General features: G+C 39.9%; 1 protein-coding gene across 31 annotated transcripts in view; it reads left to right on the forward strand.

Moving 5' to 3' along the window:
* The window catches only part of EPB41L3 (erythrocyte membrane protein band 4.1 like 3), a 147,933-nt gene that overhangs the window by 76,584 nt on the left and 44,997 nt on the right, over window positions 1-26,352 (forward strand). For all 31 annotated transcript variants that reach the window (XM_004742745.3, XM_004742748.3, XM_004742746.3 and 28 more), the window contains 2 exons: window positions 19,497-19,601; window positions 20,977-21,019. In XM_004742745.3, coding sequence (XP_004742802.1) covers window positions 19,497-19,601; window positions 20,977-21,019 — 148 coding nt within the window. The remainder of the gene's footprint in view (window positions 1-19,496; window positions 19,602-20,976; window positions 21,020-26,352) is intronic.

The raw sequence follows: 26,352 nt of genomic DNA on the forward strand, positions 1-26,352 counted from the left end.
TCTTGGCTGCAGAGTCTGCTCTAGTGTCCTTGCAGTGAGGCCTCCTTGTCTCAGCAACAGAGAACCCCCCTGGCTTTGAATCCCATATCTTCACATCTGTCTGCCTCCCCTTTCTGTTACCAGCCTGAGAAAACTCTGCCTTTAGGGGCTCACACAGTTTGGTCAGGCCCACCCAGATCATGTCCCTATCTGAAGGTCAGCTGTGTCACATAGCATAACCTAATCACGGGAACGAGATCTACTCTATTCACAGTCCCAGGGATGGTGTAATGTGTATACACCTGAGAGACAGGGAATCTTGGGCCATTTTAGAATTCTGCCTCTCACAAGAGGTGATAGGGTTTCTGGGGCTTTCAATAGGGGAGCTATTTGGCCATTTCTGTTTTTAAAAGCTATTTCTGTGAAATAGTAATTGAAGAGGAAGAGACTTGAAACATGGGCACTGGTTGGCTTTTGCAGCAAACCCGGCAAGAGATGCTAAGGCAGTGGCAGTGGGTTACAGGGGAGGGGATGGATTTTAAAAAACTATCCTGAAAATGAGCAGAGTTGGTTAATTGGTGTGGGTTGGGGATATGCATAGTGGTAAGAGACTATAACTTATAATGACTTCCAAATTTCTGGATTGAGTGACTATATAGGCAGACGTGGAATCCTGGGAGAAAAGTGTATAGGGAAAGATAATGAATTTAATTCAGAACTATTGTATTTAAAGTGCCTGGAATGAAAGTAGCAGTCTGCTATTGCAATTGGACATGTCATTCAGCGTTTGGAAGAGAAGGCAGACGAGTAGGCTTTGTGAGAGCCATTGCCTTTTATACTAATTCAGATACGGGAATGAATGAGATTGTGTGGATAGTCAGTGAAAGAGTAAGAGGAGCATCAATAGCAGAGTCCTGGGGAAGACTGGGGAACATTTAAAGTTGGGAATGGGGAGAGCAGTCTGTTTAGGAAAGCATGTCTTTTTTTTTTTTTTTTAAGATTTTTTTATTGATTTTACAGACAGAGATCACAAGTAGGCAGAGAGGCAGGCAGAAAGAGAGAGAGGAGGTGGGGAAGCAGGCTCCCTGCTGAGCAGAAAGCCTGATGTGGGGCTCGATCCCAGGACCCTGAGATCATGATCTGAGCCGAAGGCAGAGGCTTTAACCCACTGAGCCACCCACACACCCCATAGGAAAGCATTTCTGATATTATTTTCTAAATGCCACTAAGTCATCGGTTGCCATATTGAATATAGAAAACGGGAAGCTGGAGACCATCTAAGGTACCACCCCTTAAGAGAAAATTCAGATTGTCATTCGTTGTGATTGATTCTTATGCCTCCCTGCCGTTTGTTGTCAATTTCTCTTTCAGTTCTTTACTTTGGCTTTTGGCTGCCTTTTATACTGTAGACCTTCCGTTAACACAAAGTGCTAAGAACCCTAACTCCACATTTCTTCTAAGGAATGACTGAGCCCTGACTTCTGTGAACAACTTAATAGCTATTAGGAGACATTTTCCCCTGGTGTACTGAATAGTTGTGGTTTTTGAGGGACTATAATTATACTATAAACTGTGAAGCAGTGGTGTCATTCAGAAAGCTCTCTTAAAATTTGTGTCTCTCAAACCCTTATGCAGAGCCTCCAAGAGTTTTCTAGTTTGGGACTATGGGGATGCCCTGCTCCGACCCGACCCCGGGTCCAGGGAAGAAGGGCATCTAGTGCTGAACTTGGGATTCACTTCTCTCTCTTTACAGCAGAGAAGCAAAGGATGCTTTTCTGAAGCTTTTTATTTGTTTTTCTAGAAGAGGTTATGGATTCCAAGTTGTGGGAGCTTTTTGTTGGAACACATAACATTTCCATCAAAAGAGTTTGCTTCCTATAGCTTGTTGGTATGATTTCCCTTATGCAATGACTATTATGAGTATTTTATTTCTAGATAAATGAAATGTAGGTCTTTCTCTTGCTTCTCCTGCCAAAGCTGCTCTGTTTTGTTAGTGTTGCCTGGTGACTGTTTCCTGAAATCTTGGTCCAGGATATCTCTACAAATGGCACATTAAAATGGCCAGATTAGATATTAATTCATGAAATGCTTTGATCAGCAGAGATTTCTTCTTTTCAACAAATAAGACATCCTTGCTGTGTGGGAATGTATTTTTTTTTCTCCTTGTAACAGACAGCTGTGTTTAACTGGTATGTACATTTAGAGTCATTTTCTAAGAAGAGTGAAAGAAAATCCTCTCTCTCAGTCCTGTTGCCACTTAGGAATGCTCCTCATTTTCCCTGCTGCTGCTTCTAGAAATGAGTGATGGTGTACAGATGTGCAGCCAACACAAGGAATTGCTTCTTATTATGGTGTTTGGAAAACTGGAAAGAATAAAGGGACTTGTTATTTCTTATGGAATGCCATGGTGACAGCAAATAAAGTCACCAAAGAGCCACCACATTCTTCAGGGAAATGCCATTGGACTGAGTGTGTCAAGCTTATGAATGGTTTTAAACGATCACCCCAAGCAGAATGCTTCAGTTAATGTGTCCACTGATTCCTTTAGGGGGGGGGGGAACCTATCCAGACTGTCATGATCTGCAGACCTTTTTTAATAGGACAATGGTGTAGAATTCATTATAAGGAGAAAAATACCCACCAAAATTGGAAATGTAATTTTTCTTTCCCCAAAATACATTTTACTTCGGGCTTCTATTATTTATCCCCTGCCATGTTCTAACAAGGACTTAAGGTGTTTTGTGTAAGTGCACAGAATGTAACAAGAAGAAAATAAATTCACAGAAAGCAGCACCAAGAGAAAACGGAAGAAGCCAGGAAGGAGGTTAGTCCAGAAACATGTGTTCTGAGCTCTCTAACAGGCCCTGGGGAGGAAACCTGGACACTCAGTGTCTGTATGATAGAAACACCCCCGTTTCAAAAGTTTCCAAAGAAGCGTGTTTTTTTTTTTTTTTTCTGAGTCCAGTTTTTCGAGAGAAACACTCTCCGGCAGCTCTCTGCGGACTTTTTCCAGGAGTAGATGATAAAGTCAGAATGATTGTTACTTTCTTGATCTCACCTTCAGTAAGCACTAAGTAATGGTTGGTCGATTTGAGATGATGCTTCTCACTAATTATTCTTAGATTCGGTGCGTTTTATGTTGTCAGTTTATTGCAGAGCTGTATTTTTAGTAGCAGGCCTTGGGATGAGAGTGACATTGCTCAAGAGAGGTGAGAGCTTCATAAACATGTTCGCAAAGAGGGTATCACCCACCTTCTGCAAAGACGTGGGCTGTGGAAGTACCTGAGGTGAAGGAAATACTTGAGGTTAAATTGGCTCTGGGCCATCATAGAGTCAAAAAGATGCTCCAGGGCCCCAACACTACTTTATAGAGCATGACTTCAACGATTTCAGCTCAGAAAAACCTTGAGAGCATCAGGAATTTCTAATGCACGCTTCAGGACAACCTCAAAGCCGATTGTGTGCCCAGCTACATAAATACTCATCATCTCCTTTATTTTGAGTATTAGCTTTGAGCCTGTTAAATATTGCAGTTGCCACAAAAATACAGACTTCACTTCTAGAACAGTTTTTGAGATGGCAAGACCGACTACACACTGAAGAGCAAACTCTCCAGTCGGCAGCTGACGTTTTGTTTATCTGTCTCCTCTCCTATCGTTAGATGAGGGAGAAGAGACTAACCTTCCTACATTTCCAAGAAGTTAAAATAAAAGTTTAAAAAGAGAATCCAGAACACACCCCTGCAAGGTGCCTGGATTGCTGTCCACATTCGTCGCGAGACCATGCCTCCTATGCACGTGCTGTGAAGACACAGGTTTGTTGAGAGCAGGAAGGTCAGGCTGATCTAATTAGTGGAGTCAGGGAGGTCCCTAGAAACCACGATCCAGCCTTAATGTTTTTCTGTTTCAGAGCAAGGGGTAAATATCAAATGAAGGGAATGGACTGGAACCATAGCACCTTGAGGAAACCTTGAGAAATGTATTAGCAAGTTAACCTACAACATTTGTAGGGGATTCTAAAAATTAATAGGTTTGCCATTTGTGGGGATAAAGCACTGCCTTCATGCAAAAATAGGGAAAAAAAACCTAAGACTCTAGATCTGGCCAGAGTAGATAATACCCACGTGGTCGAAAAATATAAATAAATTGGTCATGAACAAATTTCAAAAATGAGAGCAGTTTTTGAAGAATTTTGAAATAAGAAATCAACCCCAGATGCTTTTATTTCACTTGATTTTCTTTGCTATTGAGAAACATTAATTCTGCTTCGTGCCAGCTGCCGTAATATGTGCGGGGAATCCAGTCATGAGGTCAAGCTGCTTCCCTGAGGCTAACATTGACACGACTCAAATCATAGAGAAACGAGTGGACAGCTGTCACCCTGACCCAGGCGGAGCAAGAGCTGTGTGAGCATGTCTGCTGGCATTTGAGCAAGTCCTGGAGGTCAGGGATGGAGTCCTGGAGAAGGGCTGCCTGAGAAGAAAACTAAAAGACTGGCGTGTAGAACATTCCAAGGCACAATGATGACTTGTGCAGACCTAGTTGGGCAAGAGGAAGCCTGAGAGGAGGAGGAGCTGAGGGAAGGCTGTATGAAGGAGGGGGGGGGGGGGGGGGTATGCTTTGTGGTGGGGAAGCGGAAGAGGCAGACAGGGCATTCCATGCTGTGGTGGGGTCCTACCAACTTCACACCTGGGCTGGCTGTGTCCCAGACCATCTCTCCCTCCTGAATCTGAGAGTCAAATGCTGGTCTTCCCCACATAAACTCATCCTCCCTGAGATTTTGAATGTAAAAACAGAAGTTAAAATAAATGTGATAACATCTCCAGGGTGAGCTCTTTGGAATTTGACTTCACATCCTACAATGCATCGTGGGTCACATGCATTTTGCTGCCTGTCTCTCCTTGTTATGCCCAGGGAGGGTAGGTGGGCTGGCTTAGAGCACCGACAGTAAAAGAAGGGGCAACAGGGGCAACAGCATTGAGTGAGCCCCTGGGAACACCTCAAAGTCTCTCGGGCCCAGACCTCCCAGTTCAACCCCTAGTGCAGGTAAGCGCCAGAAAAGATACCTGCTTTCTCGTGAGTTCAAGAAAAAGCAGAACAAGCTTGTAGTATTTTACTCGTTGCTTGAGTACGTTTTTCATTTTCCCATGAAAAGAAAAAAGTTAGAGGTGCTTGTTAGAGCAAAATCCTGTGCATACCTACTCTAAAAGCAATTTTTCTTGATTCGATTTGCTGGATCATTTCAGTTTTTTTGTGATTCTTATTTACTACCATTTGCTAATACCCTTTCTTTTTTAAAACCCAAAACTTAAATAATCTTCTTTTCAATGAACAGCAGTGACGAGCATTCTTTGGAGGTTAAACGAGCACTTAGAACTGCTGCAGTGAGAGCGACCTCCTGCCCCTCTAGCTTTTCCTAACTCTGCAGACGTGAGACAGGCCCTGTCTGGTCTGGTTCTAGAATTAGGACCAGGTCTCCCTTCTTAGCTGGGCTGAGCAGGCTTCTCCCCAACCCCATGCACAGGAGTGCCCACTGACATGCAAAGAGGATTAGTGCTGGCTTTTCCGGATTGTGAGCTCAGGCAGTATTAAATCAGGGTGTCCCCGTAGAGTGTCAGAAAACAGTACCGACCTTTGACCCGTAGAGCCAGCTGTACCCTGGAGTGCTGCATACGAGATACTACATGTGTCAGAAATAGTTGAAGGAAATGTATATAAAATCAAGATACTTAAAAAAAAAAATCAAGATACTTAATGATTGAAAAAATGCGCCCCCCAACCCTACGGCCACCTACTGGCTTTTAAGTACTAATCCGAATTACATGCTCACATGAAGACAAGATTGCTCCAAGTATCACTTGAAGCGAAATCATCTGTTTTTTTCCAGCCGTATGTTCGTAGTTCGTTATAAGTCTTTCACACATTCTAAGAGCATTTTAATATATAAACTAATATTTAACTGGTAAAATGATGTGATTATATTTTAAAAGTATGTGAGTAGCCTATATAACAAGGCTGATATCCTTCCTCCTCCTGCTTCCAGCCTTGCCCTCTGAACAGGCTAAAACAGTGGACAGGACAGAGGTTCTCTCACTGCCTATTAGTTGAAAGCAATGACAGTATTATTCTTACATTGTTTTGATCATTGATGCCTTCTGACTTTGACAAGTTAGTGACCGTGCCACACATGTATACTCATTACATTGATATTATTAAAACTCGTGTTTTCATTGTCAACATTTACATTTCCAAGGGCTTTTTATTTGACCGCATGAATTATAAATCATGATACGGGTTTCTGTTTGATTTCCCCCGCCCACCCCCACCACCCCCGCCCCCCACCAAAAAAGAATGGTCTTGGCAAAGAGATGAAGGCCTTCCTTTCCCTCTCGCAGGAAGGAATTCTCAGAGTTCCACACCATTCAGAATTAGACCCTATGGTTATTTTACATGATTCAGATTTGTTTCTCTTTCAGACATTCCTCTTTCTTAGGCCTCTTTTGCTGCATTCATTTTTCACACTTTGGCTTAGTGACCTGAATCCTTACCCAATTAACAGCAGGAAATGTTGTCTGATCGTTCACCGCCAACATCTCACATGGGTGATGTGAAACTCTTTGTAAAAAAACCAAGCCCGATGTCTTTGCCGGCCAAGGAGACGCATGCTTCTCTGGAAAGCTATTATCTACCACAGTGCATGTCTCTGAGCACAAAAGTCAGATTTCAAATAGAGGCTGAAATTGCTTTCACAAATGAAGGCAGAAACAGATTGTGGCTGAGTTGAAAAAGGCCTCTTTTTAAAAAAGTGGAGAGGCTTCTCGTTCAGGAAGGGACTCCTGTCACCAGTGTATCTGTGTACTGAATCTCAGTCAAAACATAGGACAGTTCTGTTGCATTGGAAAAATTCATTCTGGTCTTGCCAGGACTGTATGCCATATGTAGGATTATATATATATAACTACCTTGTGTTTCGGCCTAGCATCTACCAAAATATGCCTGTATACCCAATATATATTAAACATTTTGTGTGCGTGTGTGCATATGTAAATGATGATTGAATGTATACCCAGTTTATGAATAGATACTATTTTTCAACAATTCCTCAGTTTTACCTAGATGGTGAGATTTGTTTTTCACAAGAGAAGCGGGATGATTTCACTGCAGAAAGAATATGCTTCCAACAGCATGTCAGTCTCTACACCAGATCTCAGCATGAGAAACCCCAAGTGTACTGGGCTCCCTATCCCTTCAAAGGGCCTGGTCATGGTCACCAGCATTTACTGGCTATTGCTTTTCATGAGCTGGGTGATATGCTTTCCTGTGTTCTAGCTGAAGTATCAGTATTCTTATTTTTGTGAAGAAAACAGTGAAGCTCAGAAAGTTAACTTGTCTAACCTTCGAGAGCCAACCTCTGTAGAACCAGGGGTCCAGTCACAGGGCTGACTTGTGTTCCTCACTCAGAACAGAACGGTGAGAAAAGAAACTTGAATAGGTTAGGGACGCCCATGTTAAAGATGTTTCAATACTGCCCGATGAATTCTAATCTCTGGTCAACTGAGACAAGGAAGGAAATCACTAATTTGTTTAAAAACTTCCAAGACCACGAAAGAGTTTCAATATTCCTCTTTTTTTTTTTTTTTTAAATATTTTACTTACTCATTTGACAGAGATCACAAGTAGGCAGAGAAGTGGGCAGAGAGAGAGGAGGAAGCAGGCTCCCTGCTGAGCAGGGAGCCCAATGTGGGGTTTGGTCCCAGGATCCTGGGATCATGACCTGAGCCGAAGGCAGAGGCTTTAACCCACTGAGCCATCCAGGTGCCCCTCAGTATTCCTCTTTTAACAGGACATGGCAGGTCATCGTTGCTAACTTAACTGAGTGCGAATGTGGCAGAAAAATGACTGATGATGGGGTAGTTGTGATACAGTCATTGAGAAACGTTGGTTTGAATGAGATGACCCTCATGGCTTGCTGAGAAAACCTAATTGCTCATGGATTTAAAGAAAGGTTGGAAACATACGCAGCATCTGGACCGAAGAAATTTTGTGTCTGCCTCTCATGTCCGCTCTCTCTGAGGACACTGCCTGGATCACATGTGGGATCAGTACAAAGGCTGAAAGATCCCATTAAATCCTGCCCCTGTAGGAATAGATTCGGGCAGTGGCAGTGTGGATAATACTGAACTAATTACCAAACTGGGCACTGAATGTCCATGTAAGCCAGAAGCCTAAAAAGGAAGTAGACACATGAGGCAGCTGCTGCCATAGCTTTCTACTTAGACCTTCCCAGCCACACAGATCTCTGGAAAGGGTTTATGGACTGTTGTCACTGACCACACAGGAATCTTTTATTCCTGCATTGACTACAGCCACTTGGTATTTTCCAGGTGTGGATTTAAAAAAAAAAAAAAAAAAAAAAAAAAAAAAAAAAAATCCATTCTCCACTTAAACTTCAGGGCAGACAGCATTGGAGTGTTTTTCTATCAAGAATCCAAAAGAGAAAAAGGAAAACCCTGGAAAAGCTGACTTACATAGCGTCCAGGTGTCTGGTTTGGGCTCACGATCTGGCCTAGTTGGCTGAGCATTTCAGACAGTCCTGAACGCCGGGTAAGTTGTGATGCGATCAGAAATAAAGAGAATTCTGATTGACCTTTGGGAGGAAGGGAAATAGAAAAGCATTCAGTGCAGAAAAATGCAATTAGGGAAGGAAGCACGCACACAAAAAAATGATGGCATTTTGCTTCAAGATTTAATCCAAGATAATGTGAGGGAAGATTATTCAGACTCATGTCATTAGTGCCTATCAGGCACATATGTTGAATGCCTGCTGTATCGGGGAACAATGTATCAGGAGCACTGAAAAAGATGGACAGTTTGCTGTCTTCGGGGAGCAGAAATACAAGTTCACAACATATAACAATACATGGAAGTATTTAATTTCCAAAAGAAAATCTGTGGTCCATTTGTATGACAGAAAGAATAAATACTTCTAGCGCTGACACACCTTCAAACTTCAAAATAGCCAAAATGAGGTACAAAAGTGTCAGTTTTCCTAAAAGTTCTCACTAGCAGACATTTTCCTTTATATTAACACAAGTTTTAAGCCTAAGCCAATATAACAAGAGGATTACCACCACCACCAACCCCACCCCTGTTTTTCAGTGTGGTAGTTTAAAGAAATGCATATATAAATTCTGAGGAGACTTGAAAGTGCACATACGCGCACACTGGTGCCAGTTTTGGCCCCGTCTCCTTCCTGAGAAAGAGAGACTGATGATGAGCTCCTGTTCTCAGGCAAAGCTGCTTGATCTGCCTCATTTTCTTCATGATTGTGCAGCTTCGGAGAGAGAATAACTGTAACCATCTTCCCAAGCAAGGAGATCATATTTGACTTCACAAATTTTCTCTAATTTCAGCGTTTCGCCTTTGCTGGAGGAGAGCGTCCCTCGGGCTGGTTCGCAGGTTTGGGGGACAGAAGCCCAAACCAAGTCCTCTTGTTAAGTCTCTTGCGGATACCTAGTCTGTGCTGCGATCTCCAGCACAGGTTAAGAACTGGCTTCTGGAGATGGGAGCATCACTGCCATGCTCATTTCAGGTCACCTGAAGTCATGTGTGAGGAGCTCCTCGCTTGGCCTGCCCAGAGCTCAGGGCTGTGTGTTTGATCCTCCCAGTCACCACCCTGACCTGCTAGGGAAGCCAGTAGTGCCTCTGTTCTATTGCAAAAGGGGAAACCAAGATCTTTATCGACCTGTCTAGGCTTATTCTTTCGTAATGCAGCAGTTCTTAAGTAAAAGTCTATATTTAGCTCTACAAAGGAAAATGCCATCCCTTAAAAAATGAAAAACTCAGGGCGCCTGGGTGGCTCAGTGGGTTGAGCCGCTGCCTTTGGCTTGGGTCATGATCTCGGGGTCCTGAGATCGGGTCCCGCATCGGGCTCTCTGCTCGGCAGGGAGCCTGCTTCCTCCTCTCTCTCTGCCTGCCTCTCTGCCTACTTATGATCTCTCTCTGTCAAATAAATAAAATCTTTAAAAAAAAAAAAAAAACAACTCAAACATTTCTAGTTTGCATATTTTATGCATTTTAAAATGTATAAATGCATTTTAAAATGCAAATTTTCTTAATGGTTTTGTGGTCGATCTTTTCTCATTTGCATCATTTTACTTCAGCATTTGGCTGGTTTGTCATTTCTTTTTTTCTTTTTTTTTTTTTTTTTGTTTCTTGGGAACTTATATTTCTTAAGAAAATGTGTTGGATTAGATTTTAATCATGTGTGTATATATGTACATTTTATTATAATGCAGCTATGATTGTTGATACAGGAGGCCTAGATGAAACTGCTTGGGGGCTAAGCTCAATTGGAGGTGGTTACACATTTTCTCAAAAAAAGAAAAATTGCTGTAGAGTCCTCACATTAAGAGTTTCAAGTCATAAAAATAATTTAACTTAAAGTGAACATTTCAGCGATGATTGTGTGAATCGCCTGGGCATCTGAAAACACGTAAATGCCTTGGACCCAGCTTCAGAAATTCTGGTTTGATGAGATGAGTTTCTGGGCATTGGTGTTTTTTAAATATTCGCAGGGTCCTATGACATTGGTTATAATATGCTAGTCAGAAAAATTTTTCATGGAGTTTTATCAAGTTACTTTTATTTTTTTTAAAGATTTATTTATTTACTTGAGAGAGTGAGAGAGAGTGTATGAGAGGGGAGAGGGTCGGAGGGAGAAGCAGACACTCTGATGAGCAGTGAGCCTGATGTGGGATTCCATCCTGGGACTCCAGGATCATGACCTGAGCTGAAGGTAGTTGCTTTAACCAACTGAACCACCCAGGCGACCCTCAAGTTATCTTTTTAATTTCTTAATGGTATTTGACCAAAAGGAAACTCCACAGAAGGAACATACAGGAAGCATGATGCCTCTAGGGACTGTCTTTATAGTTAGTAGGGTTGAAGGTACATGTAGACAGAGACAGCAGGGTATGGCAAGTGCCCTCTGTGCTGTATAATGCCATAATGCCCAGAGGAGAGAGAAAAAGCGAGAAATCACATGAGGTTGGGAGGACAGGAAATGCTTTAAAGACGTGGCCCTGGAGAAGCCTCATGAAGATGAGTGACACGTGACCAGCACGAGGCAAAGTAGAGCAGATGGGGACATTCAGAGCATCAAAATGGGGAGTGGCTGCAGTGGATTGAAACCCATCAAACCTGTTTAAATCCGTGAGTTCATAGTGATCATCTAAAACAAAATTTCTAGTTGGTGGCTTTGGAAGGATGATACTGGAAGGAGGATCTTACTATCTTAACATTGGACAAAGGAGAAAAGGAGTGATCATTGATCTTGACTTTCATCATCAAACTGCATTTAGGCAACAAGTATTAGCGACAAAAAGAAGTGTCTCCTCATAAACCACTCCAAGTAGTAAAGGCAGGAGGCATGATTAGGATTCAAATATGCTCATCTCACAACCTCACATTAATGGATCTAGGGCAATGATCATCGGAGACTGCCAGTATCACGAAAAAAAGGGGCAAGAGTTGTTTGATGCCTCCTGATGAAATTACACAGCATCGCCCAGTGGAAAACAGTCAAACCAGAATTGGATCAAGCTTCTAGATGTGACTTCCAGGTTTCAGGAAATACAGGAGACGGAGGAACACATTAAATTATACCATGGAGACGCAGACAGAAAGGTCTAGACTGAGAGACCTCTGCAGACAATTGACCTGGTCTCTTAAATTAATTTCAAGGATAAAACGAAGATAAATGGAGAACTTGCAGATGGAGGCTGGAGAATACATCAGCCGTGGACTTCCCAAACTGAAAAAGAAACAAAAATCTTTTAAACAATTGGGGAAATTAAAATACAGACAGTCTGTAACTTATGGTGATATTTAACTTAACAATTTTTTGACTTCATGATGGAAAGAAAGTGACACACAGTCAGGAGAATCCATACTTTAGTTTCTGAGTCTGGATCTTCTCGTAGGCTAGTGACTTGCCCATGATGCCGGGCACAGGCAGCAGCGACAGCTCCCAGGCAGCCGGGCCAGCATGAGGGTAAACAGCCGATACACTTACAGCCATTCTGTCTGTGTCCATGCAGCCATTCTGGTTGTCACTTTAAGCACGCTATTCGCAGAACTATCTGAGATAATGCAATACTGGATTATAGAATAGGCTTAGCGTTAGTTGATTTTGCCCAACTCTAGGCTCATAGGAGTGTTCTGAGCACATGTAAGGTAGGTGAGGCTGAGCTATGATGTTTCTTAGGTTAGATGTGTTAAGTGCATTTTTTTTTAATTTTTTAGATTTTATTTATTTATTTGACAGAGACACAGCAAGAGAGGGAACACAGCTGGGGGAGTGGGAGAGGGAGAAGCAGGCTTCCCACCAAACAGGGAGCCCAGTGTCGGGCTTGATCCCAAGACCCTGGGATCATGACCCACGCCAAAGATAGACGGTTAATGACTGAGCCACCCAGGCACCCCTTAAGTGCATTTTTAACTTGGTATATATATATATTTTTAACTTAAGCTATTCTTTTTCTTTTTTTAATTTAAGATACTTTCAAGTTATACTCAAGTTTATAGGATGCAACCCCACTGTAAATGGAGGAGGATCTGTGCTGATTAGATTTTTGATGATAAAGACGGCTAATTTTGCTTAGAAGTATTGAGATTACATTTTTAAAAAAGATTAGAGAGAAAGAGAGAGTGGGGGGAGGAGCAAAGGGGGAAGGAGAGGGACAAGCAGACTCTTTGCTGAGCTTGGAGCCCCGCCAGGCTCGATTTCAGGACCCTGAGATCATGACCTGAGCCAACCCCCAGAGGCAGGCAGGCGACTCAAAACTGAGCTGCCCAGGCACCCCGAGATCACATTTTTTTTTAAAAGTAGGGTTCCATTCTTAAGACAGAAAGTGATAAAATTATTTGCTGAAATGCTTCAGAATAACCAGGGGAAGGATGAATTGGGTTGAACTCTAAATGACTCAAAGTTGTGGTCCTCGGAAGGCATTTGTTGAAACTGGGTGACACATTTGCAGAGCTTCGTTATATCGTCCTCTCCACTTTGGTATATGTTTGAAACCCCCCATACTCAAGTGCTAGAAATTAATATTTTAAAATTACTCTTATAACGGACAAACAAAATGAGCAAATACTATTACAGACTTGCCAAGTGATGCTGGTTGATGAGCAGTACATTGAAAAGCAAGGTTTTACAGACTGTACTGTTGACGATACTGAATGACCTTGACCTTTGACTTGGTGGGAAGTTTCCCTGATGCTACAGAAGAGCTTAATTCGTTTGCTGTATGTGAGTGGTGATGGTGGATGGATGAATCCTCTTGAATTTAGTGCCCAAAGCAAGTAGAGCTTCTGAACCTCAGCTGTTTGATGACCTTGTTGCTCGTAGTTTAGATTCCCTAGTTGTGTGATGTTGAGCCTGAGCAACCGCGTTGATGGCGTCACCCAGCTTCTGCTTGGTACCAGATCATGGTGGGTTCGCTTGCAGGGGTTCCTGGTGTGTAGGGACATAGGATGAAAGGCATGGCACCTTTTCGGAATGATTTTACTTTGACCATTGGTATGTGTTGCGACTAAAGTTTTTGATTTCTCTCAAATATTTACATTCAATAAAAATTTGAAGTTTTCATTTACTCCTAGTAAAAATCATTTGGAGCTTAACTCTTAACTTTTTAAAGTTTTAACAAATTAACAATTTTAAAAAATATATTTTATTTATTTGACAGAGATCACAAGTAGGCAGAGAGGCAGGCAGAGAGGGAGGAGGAAGCAGGCTCCCCGCAGAGCAGAGAGCCCCATGTGGGGCTCGATCCCAGGACCCTGGGATCATGACCTGAGCCAAAGGCAGAGGCTTTAACCCACTGAGCCACCCAGGTGCCCCTAAATTATTAACAATTTAAAATATAAGATAATTATACAGTAAACATTACACATTAAAAAATACATTAAGTATTTATTTTACATTAAGTAATCCTCTTTTTTGAGCAGTTTTAGGTTTACAGAAAAATTTAGCAGAAAGTAGAGACTTCTCACATAACCCCCTCAAACTCCCTTCTCCTGCCCCCTTCCATATTTTCAACATTTTATATCCATCTGCTGCATTTATTATAATTACTGAAATGATGTTGAGATGTTATTATTCATTAGAGCCCATAGTGTAATTAAGGTCCACTCTTTGTACATTCCATGGGTTTGGACAAATGTATGACGACATGTATCCACCATATAGTACCATTCAGGATAGTTTGTTGCCCTGACAATCTTTCGTGCTTCACCTACTTGCCTCTCTCTCTTCCCTAATCCCTGGAAACTGCTAATCTTTTTACTTTCTCCATTGTTTTGACTTTTCCAAAATGTCTTATAGCTGGAATCATACCTACAGCCTTTTCAGAGTGTCGTCTTTCACTTAGTAGTAGGTCTTTGAGGTTCCTCCATGTCTCCTCATGGCCTTATAGTTTGTTTCTTTTTAGTGCTGAATAATATCCCATTGTCTGTATTATAACACAGCTTGTTTATCCATTCACCTACTGAGGGACATCTTAGTTGCTTCCAAGTTTTGGCAGTGTTGAATAAAGCTGCTAAAAGTATCTACGTGTAGGTTTCTGTTTATACATAAATTTTCACCTCCTTTGTGTAATTACCAAGGAGTATGATGGCTGGATCATATGGTAAGAATATGTTTAGTTTTCGGGCGCCTGGGTGGCTCAGTGGGTTAAAGCCTCTGCCTTCAGCTCAGGTCATGATCTCAGGGTCCTGGGATCGAGCCCCACATCGGGCTCTCTGCTCAGCGGGGAGCCTGCTTCCCCCTCTATCTCTCTGCCTGCCTCTCTGCCTACTTGTGATTTCTGTCTGTCAAATAAATAAATAAAATCTTTAAAAAAATAATAATAAAATAAATAAAGTCTTTGCTCTACTTAAAAAAAGAAAGAAAGAATATGTTTAGTTCTGTAAGTAACTGCTAGGCTGTCTGGACACCTGAGTGGCTCAGTTGGTTAAACGATTGCCTTCAGCTCAGGTCATGATCCCAGAGTCCTGTGACACCTGTATGTCTTCTGTGAAGTAACTGTTTAGATCTTTTGCACAGTTTGTAGTTTGGTTGTTTTCTTATTATTGAATTTAAGAGTTCTTTGTGTGTTTTGGGTACCATTCCTTTATCAGATATGTCTTTGCAAATATATTGTCCCATTCTGTGGCTTGTCCTTTGATTCTCTTTAAGTGTTTCTCTTTTGACACACTTCTAACATTCAACACTTTATGAGTCAAAATGGCAAATTTTTAAATTAAAATAGTTAAGAAGGAAAGTTGTTCATATTGCTTGGGGATTTACCCTTCTTTAGATATTTAAAGTCTTTGACTGCTGGGCTGTAATATCTCCATTTACTTTATCAGAAACAGAAACCCAGTTTTTTAGTGGAGAAAAGAGGACAGAAAGAATGCAGTCTGCCATTAGTTCATTACTCTAGGAATTCAAAATTGACTTTTCTGGATGTTCAGGGATTGATAGTGAATGGTATACATGAACTGTGAATGTCGTTGAGTCAGAGACATGACTTAACTCATGAAACCGCAAACAAGACTAAAAACTATTATCTTCTCTAGTTAGGTAAATGATCTGTTAATTTAGAAAAACCTTTGTCAACATTGTTTACTCAATTCTTGACTCACTGTGGCTATATATAAACAAGCCAATGACAGTAAAGTACTTAGATCTGATATGTCTTCAGCAACCAAATATTTAATGTAAATTCGTTAAGTTCAGTCTAATTGTTGAGCTTTAGTCAAATATGTTCAATGTCGTTACCTAAACATTCACGGATGTCAATAAGTAGAAATACTAGCCTTGAAAAGTTGAATGGTGTGCAGAATAATAATAATCTGAGTTAGAAGAATCAGGGGTTTAGGAGAGTTAGGAGTGATGCTACCTAGGGCTGGAAGATCAGTCCAGCTCCAACCACTGGCATTCTTTCTCATCTGGTATGCGAAAGGATGCCGAAGCCACAGCCAGGCTCCATGAGAGAGAGCTTTGTAATCATTTGTAATTTTGCCATGACACAGGGGACCCAATCATAGCCTGAAGCCCATGACAGCCTTGCTCCATAGAATCTTACATCCTCACTCCAGGGTGAGAAAATGAAGACCCAAGTAATTGAAAAGGCTTTTCCAGTGTCACGACCTAGCTGGTGGCTGTGATATTTAGCTGGTAGGAATCTTACTATTTACGTATAACCATCTATGGTAGAGCCTTGACTACTTATCTTGGTTCTTGGGGTGGGGGGAAACAAATAAACAAACTCCATTGTGAAGAATGGACCGTTACGTAATTGCCTTAAGAACGATGGTGTTCAAAATAGGTATAAAATATTCCGTAAGAAAAAAAATCTGGTCTGTCCAAGGGAGAGCTACGAATCAGTAGAAATCAAATTGTGAGAAGCCGGAAAAGTAAGATCTAGTTAGTATAGTGGTCTGTGCTTGAGCTAATCCATGCCACCTGTTAGACAAAGGCAAGAACACAGCAGCCAGAAGACAGCTAATTAAAACAATGCCCAAGGCAGCCTGCAGCATATTCAGAAATAATTCTACAGTCAAGGGGCTGCTGGGTCAGAAAATAGAGGCGGCTCTGTAGAGAAGAATTTATTTATTTGAATTTGTATTTGTTTTGTTTTACTTTTACTCATTGAGAAAGTACTTGGGCCAGATGCTGGTGTGTGTATGGAAGGGGGGTATCATACGTGTCTATAAATATTGTGGTCTAGCTAAAGCAATTAGGTAGTAAGCAGGTAATTAACATCTAAAGAAAGAGCAGGATCTGTTACTACTGAACTACTTATTGGCACCATGAGGAGTTGTATATTTGCTCCAAGAGCAAAAGTGCATACAGGGTAAGTTCTACATTACGGATCCTGCTACTTGTTGGTCACTTGGGCTACAATAGCTAATGTTTATGGAATATTTGATATGTGCCACCACTGGGCCCAGGTTTACTTTGTTTTATGTTAATGTCATCCATTCCAAAGAAGGAAGTAGTACCATACCCATTTTATGGAGGGAAAAACAGGTTCACACAGCTGCAAAGAACAGAAAGATTCAAACCCAGGTTAATCTAAAACCACCACTGGCAATTATATAATACTGCCACTCTCATAGAACTTCTCTGAACCTCTGTGTTCTGATCTGTCAACTGAAGATAATACCAGTAGAAGCCATTGGAAGAGCCATTTTTTTTTTAATGAAAACTTTATAATCTGTTAAACATTATTCAGATGTGATAAGCTGTTATTTATAAATAAAAGATTTAAACCAGCGAGCAGCACTTCATTGTCCTACCATTTATTCATATCCATTGAACAATGTTATTATGTAGTTTTGCTAATATGTAATTTATTTTCATGCATTATTAAACTTTTTACAAACACATCATTGATTATTTAGCTAACCACAATTTAGGCTTTCCTTTTCTATCATAAATTTATCTTTTTTCCTAAATAGTCATGCTTCAGGGGGCTGAGCAATTAACTTCCAATATAATTACATTTGCATAGTAATACATAGCACTTAAAGGTTTCTGAATACTTACTATTTTGGCATGCACATTGTCTATCAATTTTTACATCTCTCATTGTTATTACATTAAATCTTAAAGGCAAATATGCTTAATGCATTAGGTGTGAAGTGTTGTTAAGATACAAACAAAACATGGTTTAGTTTAACCTGTTGCCATTTCATCCATCTCAGTCTCCAAGGCCAGGTTGGCCTTGAAGAAGGTGAAGGTGAAACAAGGTGAGGCTGAAAGACCTTTGAAGGTTTTCATGAAGACGTGATACTGGGTATCACAGTAAATTAAGCTGATAGATTTTTTTTTGTTATAAACATATAATGTATTATTAGCCCCAGGGGTACAGGTCTGTGAATCGCCAGGTTTACACACTTCACAGCACTGCCCATAGCACATACCCTCCCCAATATCCATAACCTCACCACTCCCTCCCCTCGGCAACCCTCAGTTTGTTTTGAGATTAAGAGTCTCTTATGGTTTGTCTCCCCCCCGAGCCCATCTTGTTTCATTTATTCTTTTCCTACCCCCAAACCACCCATGTTGCATCTCCACTTCCTCATATCAAGGAGATCATATGATAGTTGTCTTTCTCCGATTGACTTATTTAGCTAAGCATAATACCCTCTAGTTCCATCCATGTTGTCGCAAATGGCAAGATTTCATTTCTTTTGTTGGCTGCATTGTATTCCATTGTATATGTATACCACATCTTCTTTATCCATTCATCTGTTGATGGAAATCTAGGTTCTTTCTGTAGTTTGGCTACTGTGGACATTGCTGCTATAAACATTCAGGGGCATGTGCCCCTTTGGATCACTACATTTATATCTTTAGGGTAAATACCCAGTAGTGCAATTGCTGGGTAGTAGTGTAGCTCTATTTTCAACTTTCTGAGGAACCTCCGTGCTGTTTTCCAGAGTGGTTGCATCAGCTTGCATTCCCACCAACAGTGTAGGAGGGTTCCCCTTTCTCCGCATCCTTGCCTAAGCTGGTAGATTTTTATTCCTCAGAAGATTACCTTTCTCCTTTCTGCAAGTGACAGCGTCATGCTAAAAAAATGCAGCATAAATATCTATATCTCATATTTATAAATAATAACTAAAATCTTTAAACTTAACATTTTATGTCTAATAGGAAGGATTTCTCAAAAAGAAATTAAGAGAAAGTAGAACACTAATGAAAAACTGAAATTTGTGACACACACACAAAAACCCACAATAATAAACTAATGAAGGTAACGGAATTTCTAAGTAAGGGTTCAACTAGAAAGTCTTCAAGGTAAGTCTGCCTAAGATAAGGAATAGGCTTGATTATTCCCAGACTCCAAATCTGATTGCGTCAGGACTGAGTTAGGACATTCTGAAACATGGCTTTCACGTTGGTCCTTTATATTCTTTGACTCTCAAGATTTTTATATTTCACAAGATGTTTCAGACTTCCAAGCCCCACATCATTTCCCCAGCTACTTCTGTTTAGAAATCATCCACTCGGGCCCCGTGGGTGGCTCAGTTGTTACACATCTGCTTTCTACTCAGGTTATGATCCCAGGGTCCTGCAATCCAATTCTGCAATGGGCTCCTTGCTCGGTGGGGAGCCTGCTTCTCCCTCTCCCTCTGCTGCTCCTCCCGCTTGTGTTCTTGCTCTCTCTTTCTCTCAAATAAATAAATAAAATCTTTAAAAATAAAAAATTTAGAAAATCATCCATGGGTTACTGTCCTTAGTGGCACGGGTGAGTTTTGGTTTTGTCTGTTGGTTGTAGAGACCCGGTTTTGTGGGTGACAACCCACTTCATTGAACCTTTTCATTAGTTAAAGAGAACATAGTGATCACACGTGGGCGTCACATAAGCTGTAGCAAGCCATATGTTAAATTTTACCCACTTTTATCCGTGGTAATTGAGAGAACTTTATGTGTGTTGATTTGTTTTGCTTTGTTTTCCACAGAAACGCTCCAGAGGCCAGGTGCTGTTTGATAAAGTATGTGAACATCTGAATTTGCTAGAAAAAGACTATTTTGGGCTTACGTATCGAGATGCTGAAAACCAGAAGGTGAGTGATTAAAAGCAATATAAAACGTATGTCTCGAACTGCTCGTTACTGTAAGAAAGGGAAGGAAAACTAAGTCGGTGTATCCTTTTCCACTCCTCTGTTTACTCCTTTCAGTCCCTAAATGCTGCTAATTGCCTTATTTCTTTATGAAAGATATTATTGATGATTACCTTTAATCTTGAATATTCTGGAAAGAGAAATTCCGTTTTTCACATGAGTTATTTATGGTTCTAGGAAAGCATTTTATATGGTACTTTTTTGGGATGATGTATTTCAGTGAATTTGAGCCCATGAAAATCAAATACGTTGACTCTTACATAGAAAACATGTTCCCTGACTGCTGTCCTGTTCCTAATTCATCTTAGTATGCTTCCATATTCTTAAAAATCGAAATATGACATGGGTCGTTTGCTGACTGGAGCCTTATCTAATGTATTCAGCAGGTATTTAATGTTTAATTTAATACTTCTATAGACGCTTACACCTGAGTAATGCAGTCTGCTCGGGGCTTTGCCTCACTAATTCCCACTACTACCTGAAAAATGAAGAAGAGGAAATTGTTCCTTTGTGTTCTTGTGAGGAACCAAGTCAAAGAAATTTTGCTCATAGATGTTATTTGTTTTGATGTTGTGCAATGAATCATACTTAATGCCTACCCAATTCACTGAACAGTGTCTAACTTCGTTATTGAGCATCTGAGTTTTCTGATGAGGAAAATAATAAATTTCAAGCAGGTGTTAGGCAAGTGCCTAAGAATCTATAGCCATGGAAATCACATTGTGGGCCTGAATGGCCAGGACATCAGTGGACATTATGTTTTTTTGTTTTGTTTTGTTTTGTTTTGTTTTAAGATTTTATTTACTTATTTGACAAAGATCACAAGTAAGCAGAGAAGCAAGCAGGGGGATGGGGTGGGGGAAGCAGGCTCCCTGCTGAGCAGAGAGCCTGATATGGGGCTCAGTCCCAGGACCCTGAGATCATGACCTGAGCCGGAGGCAGAGGCTTAACCCACTGAGCCACCCAGGCACCCCGGACATTATGTATCTTTAATTCATTCTAGTAACTTCTTTGAACATTGAATTCCACTATTTTTTTTTTCTCCTCTGTTGCTGTACTAGCTGGAATCTTTGAAGGTAGTGTTGTAAAAGAAAGGAATTTTGTCACGCATGAATTGTGCATGCACACACACATTCTCTCATTAGGTTCGTGCCTGGGCCCTCACAGGGCCTGCTGAAGAGCACCAGCTGTCGGGGAAGGACCCAGCTTGGAGGGCCAGCCAGTAACCATGCATTTTGAAATACGCTTAGAACGTGATCATCATCAAGTTGTTTTTATTCTTCTCCGGTTCAAATTCAAACTGTCATTTCCTTTTCAGAATTGGCTGGACCCTGCTAAGGAAATAAAAAAACAGATTCGAAGTAAGTTCTTTTGGATTATTTTACATGGTGATGTGAAGATTTTCAGAGAGCAGGGTTGTCTGAATTGGTGGCCCCTACCCACACGGCTAGTGTGACTACAGTATTTTTTAAAAGACAGATTAAGATCTCGGATTTTATCTCTGACAGGTTGATCTAGCTTAAATACCCATTTTTAATCATCACAGCTTGGGAATTAAATGACTATGACATTTGACCTATTCCCCTGCATGTTCCCAGAATGTGCGATACGATTTAATCAAGTGATGCTCCAGTTGGCAATTAACCATTTAAAAGCTCCCAACGTAATTATTAATGTTAAATTAAGCCTAACTGCCACAAAAGTAGAAAAGTCAAGCTAAAGGTGGTAGTTAGTGAATGGTTTAGAAATGGAATAACAAGTCAGATATAAATTTACTATCTGGTGACAACCTCTTTCCTTGGTCCCTAAAGGCAAGTTAAGAAATCCATGTTTCCAGCAATTGCAAGGGCAACCCACAAAACTGAAACACAGGTAGCTAGTAAGTACAAGACAAGTTGCTGAATCTTATAAACCATTTAGTGCACATTAGGACAAGATACCGTTTTTCACTTATTCAGGTTAACGGAGATCTAAAAGTTTATTGATGCACTGCACTAGCAACTATGGACACAGCTAATAGAAGGACAAGTTGGTACAACCCTTTGAGAGTTTCAGCATTAAATATTAATTTAATATTTTATGTGTTATTTAATATGGTTAGTATATAATTCAATATTAAATAAATTTAATAATAATAATAAATATTCAGTCTTTATTAAAATTTAAAATGCGCTTATTCTTTGACCCTTAATTTTATTTGTACAGATTCATCCAGCATATGTATAAGAGGGGAGGATATATATATGTGTACATGCATGAAAATTTGTTATAATATTGTTTGCAATAGCAGAAAACTAGAAGCAACTTAAATATCCATTTATAAAGAATGGATTAAATCAGTCATGGAATAACCATACCTTGAAATACTAAGCAACTATTAATAGAATGAGATAGAATGTGTTTCAGTTCTCATTAGTGAGACAAGTGACATCTGCTTTAAAGAAGTTGTGTATATATATATAAAAGTATATATATATATGTATATATATTTATATACACACACACACATACATACATATACATGCATATGTATATATGTAATAAATTTTGGAAGAGCACAAAAGCTGTCAGTAGTAAGTACCTCCAGAAGTGGTACCACAGTATATGGGGTTAAGAAAGAGGAATTTTTTTTTATTTTAACCCTTTTCTATAGCTCTTTTACTATAGACAATGGATAACTTTATTACTATAAATAACTAGTTAATTTTTAAAGTGATTTTTTGTCAATAAACTTGATAAATTTTTCCAACAACTAAATCTAGTTGAAGAATAAATTTAAGAGCAATACATTAATGAGAATGTCATGCCCATGGAAGTTTTCAACAATTTCCTATTAAAAAAGAGCAAGTATTTCCATTGCCTTTGAATGTGTTGAAATATCAAAACACATCAAGTGCTAATAAAAAGTGGTAGTGAGCATTTTGAAATGGCTTAATAGAAGATAGTATCTCCAAAAAAATAAAAAATAAAAAGCTCTCCTTCTAGATATTACAGAAACTGATGGTTATGTATACAACTAAAACATCTTCACCACATTTTTGAGAGAAATTTTATAATCAAGTTAGAAATAAATTGGAATTGAAACCAGGGACAGCTCCAGATGTGAAAACACTCCTTCTTTTTGTTCCAAGAGCCCTAATAAAAAAAGTAAGATGATTTAAGATGATAAATATGTTCCAAGAATCCTATGGATTTACTCAAAGCAGATGTGGTGAATATATATCCTATTGCGTTGTGTGCATAAAGTTCTCTGTAGTCATCTAATTAATGAAATGCTATTTCTTACTTGGGTGATTAATAATTCCAATTCCTTTGAAAATATAAATATCTGGGATAAATCACAATATTGGCAGAAGAAAAGCTATATAAATGTTAGTTTTTTTTATCTGTTGTTAATGGAATTCTTTTTCCCCTTCACTTCCCATTTATCCTATCTCCCACCTTCTGTTCTATCTCCCACTCTGAAATCATGACCTGAGCTGAATCCAAGAGGATGCTTAATCCACTGAGCCATCCAGGTGTCCCTCCTACCTCCTTTTCTAAGAGAAGAAAGTGGACAATCAGAACATGAGATTTAAAGGAATTTTTTTTCATCAGGTAGATTAGGCTAACGATAACATAAAGAGAACTGAGTGACAGTCCTGAAGATAAAGGAGGAATCAAGGACAATTGCAATTTTTTTAATTGAATTTGGTTATTTTTATCTGTATTCCTTATTGTTACCCATGCACCCAAATGCCCTCTTTCTGTAAAATTCACATTCTGCCAAGGCAGAGAACTATTATCCTCTCCAACAGAATTATTGTACCATCACCTCCTTTTCCTAAATATAAATGATAACAGTGAAACACAGATCAAAACCACAATGAGATATCACCTCACCCCATCAGAAAGGCTAAAATCAAAAAGACAATAGGAGGTGACTCAGTCTGTTAAGTGTCCAACTCTCGATTTTTGGCTCAGATCACAATCTCTCTCTCCCTCTCCTCCTGTCCCTTCCCAATCCACTACCCACTACCAACAAACAAGTGTTGGTGAGGATGTGGAGAAAAGGAACCCTTATGCACTGATGGTGGGAATGTAAGTTGGTGCACCCACTATGGAAAACAGTATGGAGATTCCTCAAAAAATTAAAAATGGAAATACCGTACGATCTAGTAATTCCACCACTGGGTCTTTACCCAAAGAAAATCAAAATAGTAATTTAAAAAGATGTATACAACCCTGTGTTTATTGCAGCATTATTTATAATAACCAAGATAATGGAAGCAGCCAAAGTATCAGTAGATGAATGGATTAGAAGCTGTGGCGGAATACTACTCAGCCATAAAAAAGAATGGGATTTGCCATTTGCAACAACAAGGACTGACCTAGAGTGTACTGTGCTGAGTAAAATAAAGCAGACAGAGAAAGAGAAATATCCTATGATTTCACTTATGTGTGGAATCTGAGAAACAAAACCAAAAAAAGCAGAAACAGATCCACAAATACAGAGGACAAACTTATAGCTACTGGGGATTGGTGGGGGAGGGATGGGCAAAGATGGGTGAAAGGAAGAGTGGAAGATACAAGACTTCCAGTTATCGAATGAGTAAGTCACAGAGATGAAAGATAGAGCTTGAGGAATCTAGTCAGTGGTATTGTGATAGTGTTGTATGGTGGTGCATGGCAGTTACGCCTGGGAGTACAGCATAATGTCTGGAGTTGTCAAATCACTATGTTGTACATTGGAAACTAGTATAACATTGAGTGTCAACTACACTTCCATTGATATGTGTGAGTATATTTAGACACACTTGTATAAATGATTAAAGGATGTTTCCTTTCTTTTCCTGTTGTTGGTGCATAGAATGTCTCTAGAATGAGATCTTCAAGAGAATGGCGATCAACCTGATAAAGCTTTTAAGTTGCAAACTGATGAGAAATAGAAAATTCTGAAACTGAAGAGTTTGCTCTTAGGAGAAAAAATTACAATGCTAGTCATTTTTTATGCAGACTCAGATGTTTAAATTTCTAAATATACTGTATTATATTTATGATATAATTTCATAATATGGAGTATATGATCTATATGTAATAATTTATAGTAATTTTATGCTGTGAATGCAGCATACTTAAAGTTTCCAAGATTTGGCAGCCATACAATACTAAAATTAGAATTTTTTATAAGAATGGACTCTCTTCGGTTTCATAGTTTCCCATCATAAATTTGTGACTCTAAATCCTATATCGGCATACAGGAATATCATTTTAATGCATTCAGGTGGTTTCATTTCCTGTGTCTATCCAGGACCACCATCTGAGCAGATTAGGGTTTGCAAGCCCATTCATTACATAACCATGCCTTCCCACTCAATTTGTTTCTGTCAGAATCCTTATGGGGATATATATTTGAACTTTAATCTGCCTCTCGTTAATTTCAAATCTTACGCCTTATTTAACTAGATTTTTTCCTCTTGATTAGGGTGTAGACTGTAGTTTTTGAAACTTCCCTCTCTTTAAAAATAATACCCCACAAAACCTTGCAGTTGTTTGGGTTATAACCTCATGAATATGGATTTCTTGGGATTAGTGATTTTCATAGTATGATTCCCAAGCCTGCCTGTAATCAAACCACAAGGGGGTTGATTAAAACCACAATTCTAGGCCATATTTCCCAATCTCTGGAATGAAAGTCTCTGGGTGGAGCCTAGAAATTGACATTTTTAGCAAGTACCTCAGATTCTTAAACCAACTATAGTTTGAAATTCCTTTTCCTGCCCTGAGGATTTTGCTTTGAACTATCTTTCTTATAACCCTCCCCCCTTTTTTTTAAAGAATTTTATTTATTTGGGGCACCTGGGTGGCTCAGTCATTAGCGGCTACCTTCAGCTCAGGTCATGATCCCAGGGTCCTGGGATCAGGCCCTATGTCAGGCTCCCTACTCATTGGGAAGCCTGCTTCTCCCCCTCCTACTCCCTTGCCTGTGTTCCCTTTCTCTCTCTATCAAATAAAGAAAATCTTTTTTTAAAAAGTTATTTATTTTAGAGACCGAGAATGTGTGCACGTGCAAACGGTGGAGCCCCAGATGGGGGAGGGAGAGAGAATCTGAAGCTGATCCAGCCCTAAGTGCAGATCTGGATGAGTGGCTCGATCCCACCACCGGGAGATCATTACCTGAGCCAAAACCAAGAGTCCAACGCTTAACCAACCGAGCCACCCGGGCACCCCTCTTTCTTATACTTTTATTATGTCAAAGTTTATCTTGAATTTATTATGAGATTGTTTAATTACATTGATCAACCACTCACTGAGTTCAGGGCATACTTTGGAAAGGATAGAAATGACAAAAGAGCAATACATCCATTTCCCATAACTAATCTTAGTTAATTTTCATTCCACTTGCTTGGGGGGAAAGCCCGCTCTCATTTATGAACCTCACCATCGGCAAGCAGTAAAGGGAACCATGTTAGCAGAAAGTGCCTAGGAATCAATAGGAAAATAAAACAAGATCAGACCCTCTTTTGATTAACAAAAGGACCTGGAAAAATCATCACTAGAAATATATGGGATTGAGGGATAATTTAACAATTCTTAGCGCCTATGTTTCAGGAATATTTTCTGAGTGATTTAAAAATGATAACAAGCAACCAGTGATACGTGGCTTTATGCCAGTTCTTTATAAGCTACCTCAGGCAGTGATCCTGCTGTGTGG

This window comes from Mustela putorius, unplaced genomic scaffold (genome assembly GCF_011764305.1).
Source record: "Mustela putorius furo isolate JIRA1106 unplaced genomic scaffold, ASM1176430v1.1 tig00003858_pilon_pilon_pilon, whole genome shotgun sequence".
NCBI lineage: Eukaryota > Metazoa > Chordata > Mammalia > Carnivora > Mustelidae > Mustela > Mustela putorius.